General features: G+C 42.6%; 1 protein-coding gene across 1 annotated transcript in view; it reads right to left on the minus strand.

The window, feature by feature from the left end:
* ADAMTS18 (ADAM metallopeptidase with thrombospondin type 1 motif 18) overlaps positions 1-15,389 on the minus strand; it is a 141,915-nt gene that overhangs the window by 19,214 nt on the left and 107,312 nt on the right. Inside the window, exon 17 of the mRNA XM_045440120.1 lies at positions 1,938-2,079. Within this exon, the coding sequence (XP_045296076.1) occupies positions 1,938-2,079 (142 nt within the window). The remainder of the gene's footprint in view (positions 1-1,937; positions 2,080-15,389) is intronic.

Raw genomic sequence — 15,389 nt, forward strand, 5'->3', positions numbered from 1 at the left:
ATAAATACCACCTTTTGGGGTTTTTGTTTGTTTGTTTTTGTTTTATTTTGTTTTGCTTTAGTGGGACCCGTTGTCTGGCTTGCAGTATCCATCTCAGGACTTCTCATCAGAGGCACATATTTTTTGTGTGAATAATTTTATCTGTCAGCTCTCCAAATACGAAGGCTGCCTCCTCTGTGAATTCGGTTTGTTTCTATTTACATGGTACGTTTCCTTATGATGGCATCTGAGAAACGATGAAAAGTCACTCTTGTGATCATGATTAGGTTAAGGTCGGTCACCAAAACCATATTGGGATTCCCTAAACTTAATTGTTTACTTCCAGAGCATGCATTCATTTGGACTCTCCTTCTCATATGCCTCAGACACATCGCGGTCTGTAAGTTTCATGAAGGGACTGCTAAACCCAGCCAAGGGGAGAATCCCACGGTGCACTTCTCCAGCATCCTCCCTTTGGATGGACTTGTTCTCCATGAATGGAAAATGGATTGACTCTCTCTCCCTCCCAAGGAACTGTGGTCTCCCGGGAATAGCAGCAAGTTATTGCAAATGATCTCAAAGAGCATTCGGTATGTGAAAAACTGCTCACAATTTAAGTGAAAAAAAGCATAGGGTCAACAGGTATCTACGGCATGGTTTCTGTGCAGTAAAAAAAGTAGACAAAATGATCTTTGTGGCATGTGTCTGAGAACATTAAATGCACGTGTTTTTATGTTTGCATAAGAGAATAATAGAATGACACAGAGCAACGTATTAACGTTGGCATTTGCAGATTAAAGGATTAGGGAAAATTATTTTTCTTCTGCACAGCATAGAGCCTTCAAAGTGTTTATTAATAAAAATTTATTACTTCTTTGGGTATTTTTCCATTTTTTTTCTTTTTTCCTCAAGTATAACTAACGTACAGCAGTGGATTAGCTTCAGGTGCACAACATGAGGATTCGACAATCCTATACATTACCTGGTGCTCATCAGGATAGGTGTACTCTTAATCCCCTTTATTTCTCTAAAAATGTATTCCCTTTTACTTATCTAATCTATTAAAAATGAGTATTTCCTCATGTTTTGTTAATTACCACGAGCACCTGAAGAGGCCTTACAGATGTAAGAATTTCTTCATTTTCTGTATTTCGGCTCTGTGTCTGGTTCCAAGATGCCCCACTGTGCTTAGGGCAATAGGACACAGTAGGGAGACCCACTGTATCAGATGCTCTGATAATGAGAAAAATGAATGACCAATACTGATGCTTTGGCTTCACGGATCTCTTTACGGACTTCCATTCTTCTTCTCAAAGGGGCACGTGTGACAAAGACTGACTGACGCACAAATATGTGGTATCTTTGGATCTAGATAAAATGCTTGCCTTCAGCTCCCTGAGAGGATGGCTGTGGTTTCCCCTCCCTTAGGAGGCCGATTTCTCGGATTTAACAAACTTCCCTCCCGAGAGAGACTTTGCTGGCCTCCCCCTGGAGGGAATGGAATGACACAATGCCTGTGTTTCAGACGGATGCCTTGCAGTTGCCTTGTGTATGTTCTTGCTGGTTTTGAGCCTGCCTTCCGCAAGCCTCAGTGGGAGGTTCTTACCAACAGAGAAGTCAGGGTAGGGAGAAGTTAAATTAAATACAAATCAATAGATATGAAATAAAAATACAAATACAAATAAATATATACTTTGTAAATCTCCCCCCACCCCCCATAGATTTCAGATATATAACTGTTGAGTCCTGGTTATGAAGAACTTGAGTTGTGTGAGCCTTGGTTCCCTTCTACCTAGGAAAATCCTCAAACAGTACAATAACGTTTGCTTTTTTACAGGGATGGTTCCCATGGAAGGCGATTCTTCTGTTGCTTATTTACATCGTACATGTAAGATGTGTGAGATCAAAGAACCTGCTTTGAGAAAAGACTTGGAAGGTAGAATCAGGAAATCAGCTACCTCCACCGCAGGTCGCAGAGCACTGAGACTGCACCATACTCCAGGCATGACTGTGCCTTTTTGAGGCTGGATGAGTTCCATTCATGACCTTGGGAAGTGCATACTTCCAAGCTATCCCCGGATTTTTGCCTTGCATCAGGACCTGGACAGTGTAAGATAAAACCAGAGATCAACAGACAGGTCAGACCCCGAAATTCCAGAAATCTCACCGAACACTTTAAAGGTATTTGTATGACATTTTGACCTTAAAGTTGGCTCACACCATTGCTCCCAAGTGTGTTTTATGTCGATTTTAAAGTCTTCCCTTGATATTTTAAAATGAGTGTGTCCATATCATCAAAGCTGGGATTTAGAGAGATGCTAAATGGAGAAACATGACTTGACCTTTGCTCTAAGCCCACAACCCTCAACTCTAGGTATATCCATTAACAAAGCAAAAGAAAAATATTCTAATATATCGAAGGAAATAAGGTTCTATTATGAGGTCTCAACTTTCCCATTAAACTTGAAACCTAGGTAGAAACACATGTTGGTGCCTCACAGGTAATGGTTAAAACTGAATCTATGTATATATGTTTTTATGATTCCTCCTGGGCCAAAACTTCTCCTTTGTGCCAGGAGAAGCTGGACACAAGGGAGACACTCTAAAAACCATAGAATACCCCGCTTAGAGTTGCCGATCATCAACTTAGAATCCAAGCAAGATTACAATAGGATTTCCAAAGAAAATTTATTCAAAGAGAATGTGGCTCTTGGCTACACTGACTGTGTACCAGAATAAATAGATAATACAAAAACAAAACAAAACAAAACCAGGAGCAGAAGTAGGGGTTGCTAATATGTATACTGGAATGGATTTAATCTCAAAAGGACAAGGACCTAGGATACATGAAAAGATGTTCAACATCAACGATCAGGGAAATGCAAACCTAAAGGACAATGAGTTATCACCTCACACCTGTGGATGGCTAAAGTCAACAACCCAAGAAACAACAGGTGTTGGCGAGGATATGGAGAGAGGGGAACCTTCTTGTACTATTGGTGGGAAGGCAAACTAGTGTGGCTACTGTGGAAAACAGTATGGCAGTTCCTCAAAAAATTAACAACGGAACTACCTGATGATCCAGCAATCACACTATTAGATATTTAGCCAAAGAATACAAAAATACTACTCCAAAGGCATACGTGCACCCTGACATTTATAGTGCTTACGGTAGCCAAATTATGGAAATAGTCCAAGTGTCTACCGATTGACGAATGAACACAGAAGAAGTGGTATTTACACATAGAATGGACTATTACTCAGCCATAGAAAAGAATGAAATTTTGCCATTTGCAATGACCTGGATGGAGCCAGAGAGTCTTACGCTAAGCGACAGAAGTCAAAGAAAGACAAATACATTATGATTTCACTCATATGTGGAATTTAAGAAACAAAACAGATGAGCAAAGGGGGAAAAACAGAGAGGGGAAAACCAAGAATCAGACTCTTAACTACAGAGAACAAATTGATGGTTACCAGAAGGGAAGGGGTGGGGGAATGGGGAAAATAGGTGGTGGGGATTAAGGAGGGCATTTGTTGTGATGGGCACCAGGTAACGTACCAAGTGTTGAGTCACTATATTGTACGCCTGAAACGAATAGTACACTGTATGTTATCTAACTGCAATTTGAATAAAAACTTATCTAACTGCAATTTGAATAAAAACTTAAAAAAAAAAAAGGACAAGGACTTAGGATAAATCTGACCCTAAAAGGTCTGACTACTTTGAGAGCCATCATTTACTGGCACTTTCCACAGTTCAGGCCTTCGGCTGGGCATTTTCTATGCATCATTTCAAAACATGCCTGTGATAACTCTCTAACGTAGCTGCTTCTTTTTTCATAGGAAAAAACAAGAAGGAATGTGTGCTAGATCACACAGGTGACTAGGGAATGAGCTTAAAATACATGTAGGACCACCAATGTGCCTAAATATTGCAATCTATCACCTTGTTGTTAGTGTAGGCAAACAATATTTGCCCCCCTTCCTGATGTTCTCTCTTTTTAATACTGCTTTTTCCCCCTTCTTTTAATCTCAAACATGAGTATAAATAGCTGCTTCTCCCCACCGCCCCCCCACGCCCATGATTCTTGTGGAAAATTCTTTACCGCTAGGACCGGGCATTCATGCCCAAAAGGCAAAGCAGATTTCCAGTTAAAAATAGGAAGCCCTGGTTCTCTCTCTCTCTCTGGTGGGATCCCACTTGAATTAGAGTTGGGTGGATGGCAGCTGTTCAGGGACCTCCATTACACCAGACCACGGCTCGGGATGCTACGCCATGGTTTCCACTTTGCTATTAGTTTAAATGTCTCCAGGAGTATTACGGCTTACTCTGAAGATTCCACGGTGTGAACATCATTTGTTGTACAGCAAAATGAATCGTGGTGCCTCCCAGAAACAACCAAAACGCTAACAAACGGGTCTTTGTTCCCCTAGCTCCATCCCAAACAAAACAAAACAAAACACAACACAACAGGTAATACCGTTAAAATGGACAGATATTTCATTAGTTTTTCATGAGTCACCAAGGAAAACCTCAAAATCAAGGTCCTAGAAGCCTTACTTCTGAAGAACCCTCTAGTCTTTTTCTTCTTTTCAGAGCTGTGTCATACAGCCATTCTTGGAATCATGTGTTTAATTATAACACTTAAGACATTTTGTATGAATAGTACATAGTATGCTTTCCTCATTTGAGATTTTCACTGTGTTTCTGTTCTGTTCACATGATATTACATAAACAGACAATTTAGAGTTTGGTTCCCGATCAAACTAGAATTTTGGGAGAAGTGTTACATTTAGAAAATAAGGTTGATTGATGCTCAGTGATACTTAACTCAATTTCTCCTTCAATTAAAGTGGTATCTTACATGTAATACTTTGGGTTTCTATTTTCTTGGTGCCATATCTCTTTATGTGAAATCTCTTTGTCCAGAGATTTCATAGGGAGAAAGTAATACAGTGCACCTGTACATGTGTGGCAGTAAAATATAGGCAAGCTATGTAAGAACTGTAGTGAGCTATGGCGCTCACGAGGCAGGATGATTTTACAATACGTGGGGCTGTATCACACACAGGTGTAAGGGGGACATATCAGGTCTTATGCATGACAGAGAAGGAAATCCACTCACTTCCACTTCCTAACACCACCCCATTCTCCCCATTCAAACTAGATCCTGACTTCTGCTACCATAGGGCGAAGACGACCACAGTGGAAATGCAAAGAAAATTCAAAATACATATGTATTAGTTCTTGCCTTTTGAGTTTCAAAGACTTCTGGTGATTTAAGAATGGTTTAACACACTTTCAATGGGCATTGAAAATATATTCTACTTTCACTTTTTAGACAGACTCTAGATCCTAAGCCATACATGGCTTGTGGTTTCACGTAAAACATTTTTAAATGTTGCTGTGAACGGCAGGATGTGTTTAAGAAAATGAAAAAAAATTAAGCACATCCAAGTGTCATTACTATTAAACAAGGAAAACCAACCAAGATGTCAAGTTTCCCTCAGCCTCCAGTAGCGCTACCCATAGAGACTTATCAACATTGCCAACAAGAAGAAAATCAATGCTACCAAGAAGAGAATTTACACAATCTCCCTGTCAAACCTGTTTCTGCATCTGTACTCACACCTTCCATCTCTCCTCCTCTTACTCTACTCTACCCTACCCTACCTCCTATCTTGGTCCCAGTTCTCCACTATGCTCCGGGTTCCATCTGCCCTCATCTACTATAGGTGCCCCCTTCTTTTGAGCCTTACTGAAATTTCCCTACTAGATCATTCCCATCGGCATCCAAGCATGCTATTTTCTCTCTCCTAAAAATGATCTCATCTCCACATCTCTCTCCAGCTCAGGTCCCATTTCACTGATTCCCTTTATAGCAAAAATCCCTCAGTGAGTCCTTTCTCATTCCCCCATGATCTTTCTGGACCAGGCGGCCCTCCTCAGCACATCACTGAAACTGCTCTTTCAAGGGCACCCTGCCACATCCAATAGTCGATGGGCCTTCTCTTACTCAATCACCAGAACGAGACACAGTGGATCACTTCCTCCTTGCGTCGCCACCAGAAACCCATTCTCTCAGTTCTTTTCCTGCCTCGCAGACCTTCACTCCTAGTCTCCTTGGCTGAATCCTCCTCATCTCCTAACTCTTCATTATCAAAGTGACCTCCGACCTCTTGACCTCTTGTTTATCAAGGCTCACTCCATGGGTGATTTCATCCTGTGCTCTGATTTTAAGGACAATTGACATGCTGACCACTCCCAGATTCGTAACTCCTCACCATACTTTCCAAGGCAACATTCTGCAAGGACGCTAGTGTAGTATGATCCTGTCATATGGTGGTCACAAGCCACCTGTGGCTATTGAGTACTAGCATACTCCTGTGACTAAATAAACCTTTACATGTAGCTTAAATCCAAACCTAGATAACCATGTGTGGATAGTGGCTGCCCTACTGGACAGCAGAGCTGGATATGAAAGCCATCCTCTGATGTCCATATTCAAACATTCAGCTGCCTCCAGAGCATCTCTACTCGAATGTTTACAAGGCATATCAACGTACATTGAACTCATGATTTGCCTCCCTGTACTCCACTCTTCTCAACCCTACGGAATGGCGACCAATCCTTCCAATTGTTCAGGCCAAAATAAGAAGTTAAAAGCACCCCAACCTCCTCTCTTTTTCTCACACCTGCATCTAATCAACCAGGAAGTGGCGTTATTCTTATGTTCAGTGGACCTCCTATCTGACCATGTCTCACTTTGTCTATCACTACTGTTGCTTCCCAGGTCCAAGCTACCATCATCGTCTCTTCTGATTTCCATGGCCATGGCACTCTAGGGATACAGAGAAGCCATATTCTCCAGTAGAGGAGATAAGGCTGATGTTTTATTATTATAAAAATAATTTTCTGACAGTGACTCAAGAGATTAAAAACAAAGTGTCTTAGGCCCTGCAAAGGAAAATTAAATGCTGCTGTGAAAATTGGGATGGGGAGCAGATCACATGACTACCTAAAGAAGCTTTGCAGCTGTCATTTAATTAATAGAGTATCTTGGGGATGATTTCACCAAAGAAGCCACAAAACAACAAAGAGAACTTATGTTTTCTTTGAAGATTTCTATTCCCCCCAAAGAGGCCCACTTTTATATTGAGTTTCCCACATGCCTCCCCTCAACTTAAAATTATGTAAGGATCCTATGAAGAGTAAGATTCTTCTTAAAAACTTTTTGAAGTTTTCGTTTAAGTTCCAGTTAGCTAACATACAGTATAATATTTGTCTCAAGTGTACAATATAGTGACTCAACACTTCCATACATCACCCAGTGCTCATCACAGCAAGTGCACTCCTTAATCCCCATCACCTTGTTCAACCCATTCCCCTACCCACCTCCACTCTGGTAACCATCCGTTTGTTCTCTGTAGTTAAGAGTTTGTTTCTTGGTTTGTCTCTTTTTCCCCCCTTTGCTCATTTGTTTTGTTTCTTAAATTCCACATGAGTGCTATCATAATGTATTTGTTTCTCTGAGTTCTTTCACTAAGCGTAATACTTTCTAGCTCCATCCATGTCATCGAGAATGACAAGATTTCACTCTTTTGATGGCTGAGGAATATTCCATTGTATATATTTACCACCTCTTCTTGATCCATTCATCAGCCAATGGACCCTCGGGCTGTTCCATAATTTGGCTATTGTAGATAATGCTGCTATAAACGTCAGGGTGCATGGAACACTCTGAATTAGGGTTTTTGTATTCTCTGGGTAAATAGTAGTACAATTGCTGGATCATCAGGTAGTTCTATTATTAACTCTTTGAGGTACCTCCATACTGTTTTCCACAGTGGCTGCATCAATTTGCATTCGCACCAACTGTGCAAGAGGGTTAGCTTTTCTCTGCATCCTCACCAACCCCCATTGTTTCTTGGGTGGTTGATTTTAGCCCTTTGGACAGGCGTGAGGTGACATCTCATTGTAGTTTTGATTTGTATTTTCCTGATGATGAGTGCGTTGAGCATCTTTCCACGCGTCGGTTGACCATCTGGATGGTCATTTTCTTCGGAAAATGTCTATTCACCTCTTCTGTCCATTTTTCAAATTGGATTATTTGGTTTTGAAGGGTTGAGTTTTATAAGGTCCTTGTATATTTTAGATACTAACCCTTTATTGGATATGCATACCTTTAGTTTTGCTGATTATTTCCTTTGCTGTGCAGATGCTTTTCATCTTGAGGTAGTCCCACTAGTTTATTTTTGCTTTTGCTTTCCTTGCTTCAGGAAACGTGTCTAGAAAGAAATTGCTACGGCTGATGTCAAAGAAGTTACTGCCTGTGTTCTCCTCTAGGATTTGTATGTTTTCAGGTCTCAAATTTTGGTCTTTCATCAATTTTGAATTTATTTTTGTGTATGGTATAAGAAGTGGTCCAGTTTCATTCTTCTGCATGTCGCTGTCTGGTTTTCCCAGCACCATTTATTGAAGAGATTTTTCCCATGAGATATTCTTCCTGCTTTGTCAAAAATTAATTGACTATGTAACTGTGAGTTCATTTCTGGGCTTTCTATTCTGTTCCAGTGAGCTATGTGTCTATTTTTTTTTTTAATGTTTATTTATTTATTTTTGAGAGAGAGCAAATGAGCAGGGGAGGGGCAGAGAGAGACAGAGAGGCAGAGAGAGAGAGAGAGAGAGAGAGAGAGAGAGAGAGAGAGAGAATCTGAAGCAGGGTCAGAGCTGTCAGCGCAGAACCCAACATGGGGTTTGAACTCACAAACCGTGGTATCATGACCCGAGCCGAAGTTGGATGCTTAACTGACTGAGCCACCCAGGTGTCCGTCTATATGTCTATTTTTGTGCCAGTACCATACTGTTTGATTGCTACAGCTTTGTAATATAGCTTGAAGTCCAGAATTGTGATGCTTTCAGCTTTTGGTTTCTTTTTCAGGATTGCTGTGGTTATTCAGGGTCTTTTGTGGTTCCATACAAATTTTAGGATTGTCTGTTCTGGCTCTGTGAAAAATGCTGTTGGTATTTTGATAGGGATTACATTAAGTGTGTAGGTTGCTTTGGGTAGTATTGACATTTTAAGGATATTTGTTCTTCCTATCCACGAGCACGGAATGTTTTTCCATTCCTTTGTGTCATCTCGTATTTCTTTCCTCGGTGTTTTACACTTTTCAGAGTACAGGCCTTTTACCTCTTTGGTTTATTCCTTATTATTTTTGGTCCAATTATAAATGGAACCGATTCCTTAATTTCTCCTTTCTGCCGCTTCCTTATTGGTGTATAGAAAAGCAACAGATTTTTGTACACTGATTCTGTATCAGTTCTAGCAGTTTTTGGCTGGAATCTTTAGGGTTTGCCGACTATGGTATCATGTCATCTGCAAATAGTGAAAATGTCACTTCTTTCTTGCTGACCCGGATGCCTTTTTTTTAATGTTCGTTTTTGAGAGCGGGAGAGAGAGCGTGTGCATGTGAACACACATTGGGGAGGGACAGAGCAAATGAGAGAGAGAGAATCCAAGCAGGCTCCATGCTTACATCAATGTGGGGCTTGATCCCATGAACCATGAAATCATGACCTGAGCCAAAATCAAGAGTCGGACTTAACTGACTGAGCCCCACCCAGGCGCCCCGATCTGGATGCCTTTTATTTCTTTTTGTTGTCTGATTGCTGCAGCTAGGACTCCCAGGACTCTGTTGAGAACAAGTGATCAAAGTGGACATTCCTGTCTTGTTCCTGACACTAGCAGGAAAGTTCTCAGTTCTTTTCCCTCTTGAGGATGATGTTAGCTAGGGATTTTCCCCATCTGGCCTTTAGTATTTTGAGGTATGCTTCCTCTAAACCTACTTTGTTGAGGGCTCTTATATGAATGGATGTGGTACTTTGTCACATGCTTTTTCTGTGTCTATTGACATGATCATATGGTTCTTCCTTTTTTCTTACTGCTATGTGTCACATTGATTGATCTGCAAATATTGAACCACCCTGGCATCCCGGGAATAAATCCCACTTGATCATGGTGAATGATATTCTAAACATACTAATGGATTCGGTCAGCCAGTATTTCACTGAGGATTTTTGCATATACCTATCAGAGATTTGGCCTGTAGTTGTCTTTTTTGTGTGTGGAGTCTTTATCTGGTTTTGGTACCAAGGTAATGCCGACTTCACAGAACCAATTTGGAAATTTTCCTTCCCTTTCTACTTTTTTGGAATAGATTGAGAAGAGTAAGTATTAACTTGAAGAGTAAAATTCTTGAGCTAAAAGTAAAAACACAGCAGCAAACAGATTTGACCCCAAGAAGGCAACTAATCCATTTCCTCTTATCAAGTAGTACGAAGTTTTCTTATCCAGCCAAAACAAGAAGAAAAATAACTTACACAACTTTAAGTATTCACAAGATTATAGGAATATACCCATATAATATATGGCATGTAGGAGGTATCACTTACATTTTGTTTGTTCAACGTACTAATGCATTCGGTGAATGCATAAATAAATAAAAGATTCTCAACTTGAAAAAATAAAATGACTTAAGGCTTGACTATAATGTCGATGTAGCTGGAAATTCACACACAGAGTCATACGTGCAACGACGTAGGCTAAAAGACAGTATTTGTAGAAACCAGCCGAAAGCTGACCTAAGAGTTTAACATCAGCTCATAAAGGCCTCTGAAAGACAGTGACTATTTAAACAGAAAGACACCAAGGCCAGGTATATGAAAGACGAGTATTTGCCAATTGGAACATATTATTTGCTTCTCAATAAAGTGTTCTCTGCCCTTTTCTTTACCCTGTATTGAGGAGAAAAGTAACCAAGAGCAGGATGCACAGGAATCTTCTTCTCACTGTTTGATGTCAGCAAAGAGTCCCGTGGAAAGAGGCTGTCTGCCTACCTAACAGAATCTCTTTGGCCCTGCTCGTACCCCGTTCTCAAAAAGACAGGGCTTGGTTTAAAAAAAAAAAAATCAACCCTCCCCTAAAGAATGGCTACATAAATTGTGGGGCCCAGCGCAAAATGAAAATGCAAGGCCCCTCGCTTAGAAAAATTATTAAGAATTTCAAGGTGGTGATAGGAGACCACTGAACCGAACACAGAGCCCTTCCGAGCACGAGACAGCAGGGACTTGGCAGGCCCCACATCCACGAGGATAACTTTGCCCGTGACCTTAAGGCTGTGACCTGCATCAGTTTAAAGACACAATTTTAGCTCTTCCAAATTCTAAACGACCCTGTGGTCTAACAATAACGTCACCCGCCCCTCCTACATAGAGACTATGGCCTCTGTTCAGGTGCGCCAGCACGGAAGCACTCAGTGTGACCCTGGCCATCCGCTTGACCACAGGCCGCCCGCCTGTCCCCCCTGACCCCCATGCCCAGAACCTGGAGAGCAGGAACGTGATGTGATAACCACACAGCTGAGACTCTAACTGCCCCTGTGAAGGCTCAGGAACGCGTCTGGGACGAGGCGTGATTTGAAAATGGTCATTCCCGCCACGCACGTCTATGTTAAGCCATCCTCAGTGACCTCGTCAAAAGCGGTCGCTGACTGTTCGCAGCACCGGTGGAGAACGCAAAAGCCCTCCCGGTCACGGGGATGCCCCTGCCCCCTGCCGGCGGCACAAGATCACGATACTGCTGTTTCCGAGCTGCCCCGCACCGCCTGTCAGGCTGTAGGGCAAGCTGTTAAATGCACAAATTTAGAAAGACCGCCAGTGATTCAGTCTACTTAACTGGACTTCGTCCAGAGAATTTTCCAGCCAACTGGCACTGGGTCTCTAATTTACAGCTGGCAAGCAACCTCCCTAACTGCTTCCAGGTCCTCAGAACTGTTTAATGTCTACCTTTAACACACGAACCACCTGACTTCAGACACAACATTCAGCAGCTTTGACCGCAGGGTGCGGAGTTATAAAATTTACAGCTTCTTAAGTTGGAAAACCACAGACAGGCTGGACTCTACCAACTGCCCTCTGCAGGAGGGGGGTTCGGTTTCTGCCTCAGGCACACAAAGTTAAAACAAAGGACACATTGAGTAATCTTGGGTAAGCAGTTTTCTTTTTTTTTTTTTTTTTCTGTTTTTGCTCCCACTTTTTTTAATGTTAAAATGATAAATGCCTTTAACCCGTTTTGCATTTTTTGTAATTGAAGGCTTTTTTTTTTTTTTTTTTTACATTAAAGCTAACAAAAAAGTTGTCTGATTTCTCCCATGTAAATCAGAATTATGGATAGGCTTTAAAGACTGGCTTTTTAATTAATGCAAGCTAGAAAGCTAGTTTCTTGTCCTCCAAACGTGTCTGATTGCTTTAAAAACAAGAACAGGGATGCTTATGATAGTTACTGTTGCCAAAGTAGTGCACGTGTATCATCTACAGTTGATCACAATATCACCAGGAAGCTGAGGGCTGGTCTTACCCTGGCACTATGAATAAATAAACCAATTACAGGGTCTCTAGCTAGTTAAGTAGCAACCCTTGACTCAAGGCTCTGATACTGTCTGACTCCAAAACTTGACATCGTATCTCTTACAACACTGTCTCTCAAACTCTGGAACACAAGGTCTAGGACCTTACTATAAATTCTAAAAACTGGGGCGCCTGGGTGGCTCAGTGAGTTAAGTATTCGACTGCAGCTCAGGTCATCAACTCACGGTTCTTGAGTTCGAGCCCCACGTCGGGCTCTGTGCTGACAGCTCGGAGCCTGAAGCCTGCTTCAGATGCTGTGTCTTCCTCTCTCTCTGTCCCTCCCTTGCTCACGCACTGTCTCTCTCTCTCTCAAAAATAAACAGACATTAAAAAATAATCATGAAATTCTAAAAACTGTAGGAGCCGTGGGTAATACTTATCACCGGGATTCGACAGGATGCCACAGCATTTACGTTGCGCTTGGGGTTCGAACCCGGAACTTGGATTTCTTGAGTGCGCCAATGTCTGGTTTAAGCATACGTGATTCTTAATCTCTTCAATCCACTTTCCCCTGTGTTTATTTAGATGTCTCACTGAACCTGCTGTTTTAGCAACTGAAATACAACATGCTGTGTAGACTGGCCCTTCCTGAGAAGCCACGACTCGCACCACACGTTATACGTGGAGTGACGGCTCAGAGAAGGGACGGCTTGTGTGGTGTGGATTGATGTGTCCGCGAGGTCCTGTGATTGCTGGAAGAACTTGGGACGTCCCAACTCAGCCCGTTGGCTGTCTCTGTCTTCCCGTTTGCTTCGAAGCTGGAAGAACACAACCAGGTATGGTCACTGCTATTATGTGACTTGCCTCCGACAAGAGGCAGTAAGGCACAGACCCTGATGGGGACTGAGAAAAGCATCTATGAGGCAGCTTCAAAGGTGTGGGCGGACCCGCGGAGCCTCGACTACACTTCTAATTCAACCTGCCAGCATTCCTCGGAGTTTAATGAAGAGAAAGAAATAGTGTTCTCCAACCTGTCACACAAGTATTTGCCATGAATTAACGGGAGGTCCACACTTCAAATGGCAAACGGCAAACATCTAGACAAATGATGTGGCATCACAAAAGGACCTCTGAATCGTCCTCTGGAGTCTGAGGTTCGTATCATCTGTTCCGAATTAATTCTCCATTCCGCCTTTGCCTCTTTTGTGTTTTGTGTCTTCACTCAGTCCGTGCTACTTGGCTAATCTCCTCTCCCCGACCCTGGTTTTATCTCGAGGCACATCTTTACTCAGGCTGGCCCCATTCCCGTGGGGAGAATTCAGATGGCGGGGTCACAAGAAAGGAGCTGGATGCGAAGGGAAGAGTCTGCCGGTGGGGCTCACAGGCCATCGTGTCACTGATCGATGTGCTCGCCCACCTGGTCCCCGCCACCCTGTCATCTCCTCTTGCCAAAGCGTGGAGGAAGTTGTTGATTATAGTAATTTTCTTTGGATGTCTTTTTCTGCCTTGAAACTGGCCCGGGGTTAACCTGTTTCTCACTTCCTGTCATTCCAAAGGCTGCTGCTGTGGTCAGCGGCCAGACTCTCCCCCGGTTACGCTATTAAATGCAACAGGCTTCCCAAGAGTTAAACGCCCCCCCCCCCCCCCTCGTGCCACTTCACACGGAAGAGGTCCTCAACATAAAAGAGAGCTTTTAAGGCCTTTTACAAAAGGAACGAATGCTGTGAAAACAAAGGTGATCATCTTTCAGTCTTCGAGTAGCAACCCGTGTGACCACGTCATCCCGAGTCGCTGTTTATCAGACCGAGAGGAAGTTACTTTATAATGAAACACTCTTGATGAATTTCCGCACCTTCCCTCTGACCACATGGCACCTTGATAGAGAAGAGGACTTGGTGGTTGTTGGGGGGAGGGGGGAGGGGGGAGGGGAGAGAGACAGAGACACAGGGAGCTGGAGAAAGAGACAAGGAGGGAGACAGGAAGTAGAAAAGCAAGAAGGAAGTAGAGGAGGAAGGGGGAGAGGGGAAGGACAGGAGGAGGGAGCAAAAGAAAAATCTCACCTTCAGTCATTTCTAAAGAATGTGTCGTCTGCAAGGGGACATCTCATGAAAAAATAACTTTCTGTGTTTAACTTTTTTTTTTTTAAGTAGACTTCACACCCAGTGCAAAGCCCACCGTGGGGCTTGAACTCACGACCCTGCGATCATGACCTGCAGTGAGATCAAGAGTCGGAGGCTTAACCGCCTGAGGCACCCAGGTACTCTTGTTTTTAATTCTCATTTGCCAAGGCCTCTTAAAACTGGATGCTGAACCGGCCTTTTGCACAGTTGCTTAAACCAAGAACGAAGTCAGTGTGGGGCACCTGGGTGGCTCAGTCGGCCAAGCGTCCGACTTGGGCACAGGTCATGATCCCACGGTCTGTGAGTTCGAGCCCCATGTCAGGTTCAGGTTCTGTGCTGACAGCTCGGAGCCTGGAGCCTGCTTCGGATTCTGTGTCTCCCTCTCTCTCTGCCCCTCCCCCACTCGTGCTCTCTCCCTCTCTCTCTCTCTCTCTCAAAAGTAAATAAACATTAAAAAAAAAATAAAAAAAAAAGAACAAAGTCAGTGACCTTAAATTACCTATATCTCAATCTCAACATGGAAAAGCATGACGTTTTCAGCTTTACTCAAGAAGCTTGACAGATTAAATGACTATTTTTCAACAAAGGCTGTGTAAATTTCAACTCTGATGTTCAGCTTTCACATTTCTGCCACTTCAAAATGTAATTCCTTACACCACACACACACACACACACACACACACACACACACACAATCTAGCTGTGTGGGGTACAGAAGTAACACATATTTAGCTTTCCTTGTGTTCTCAAAGCCAATCAAATCAACATAATGCAGTGAGGTCCATACACGGTATCCTCAAGACTTAAAAAATAAACTGACTTTTCAATCCTTCAAATGACTAATGAGCACACTAGTTCAATGAGAAATTCTTTGGACT

The sequence above is a fragment of the Leopardus geoffroyi genome, chromosome E2, assembly GCF_018350155.1.
Source record: "Leopardus geoffroyi isolate Oge1 chromosome E2, O.geoffroyi_Oge1_pat1.0, whole genome shotgun sequence".
Lineage (NCBI taxonomy): Eukaryota > Metazoa > Chordata > Mammalia > Carnivora > Felidae > Leopardus > Leopardus geoffroyi.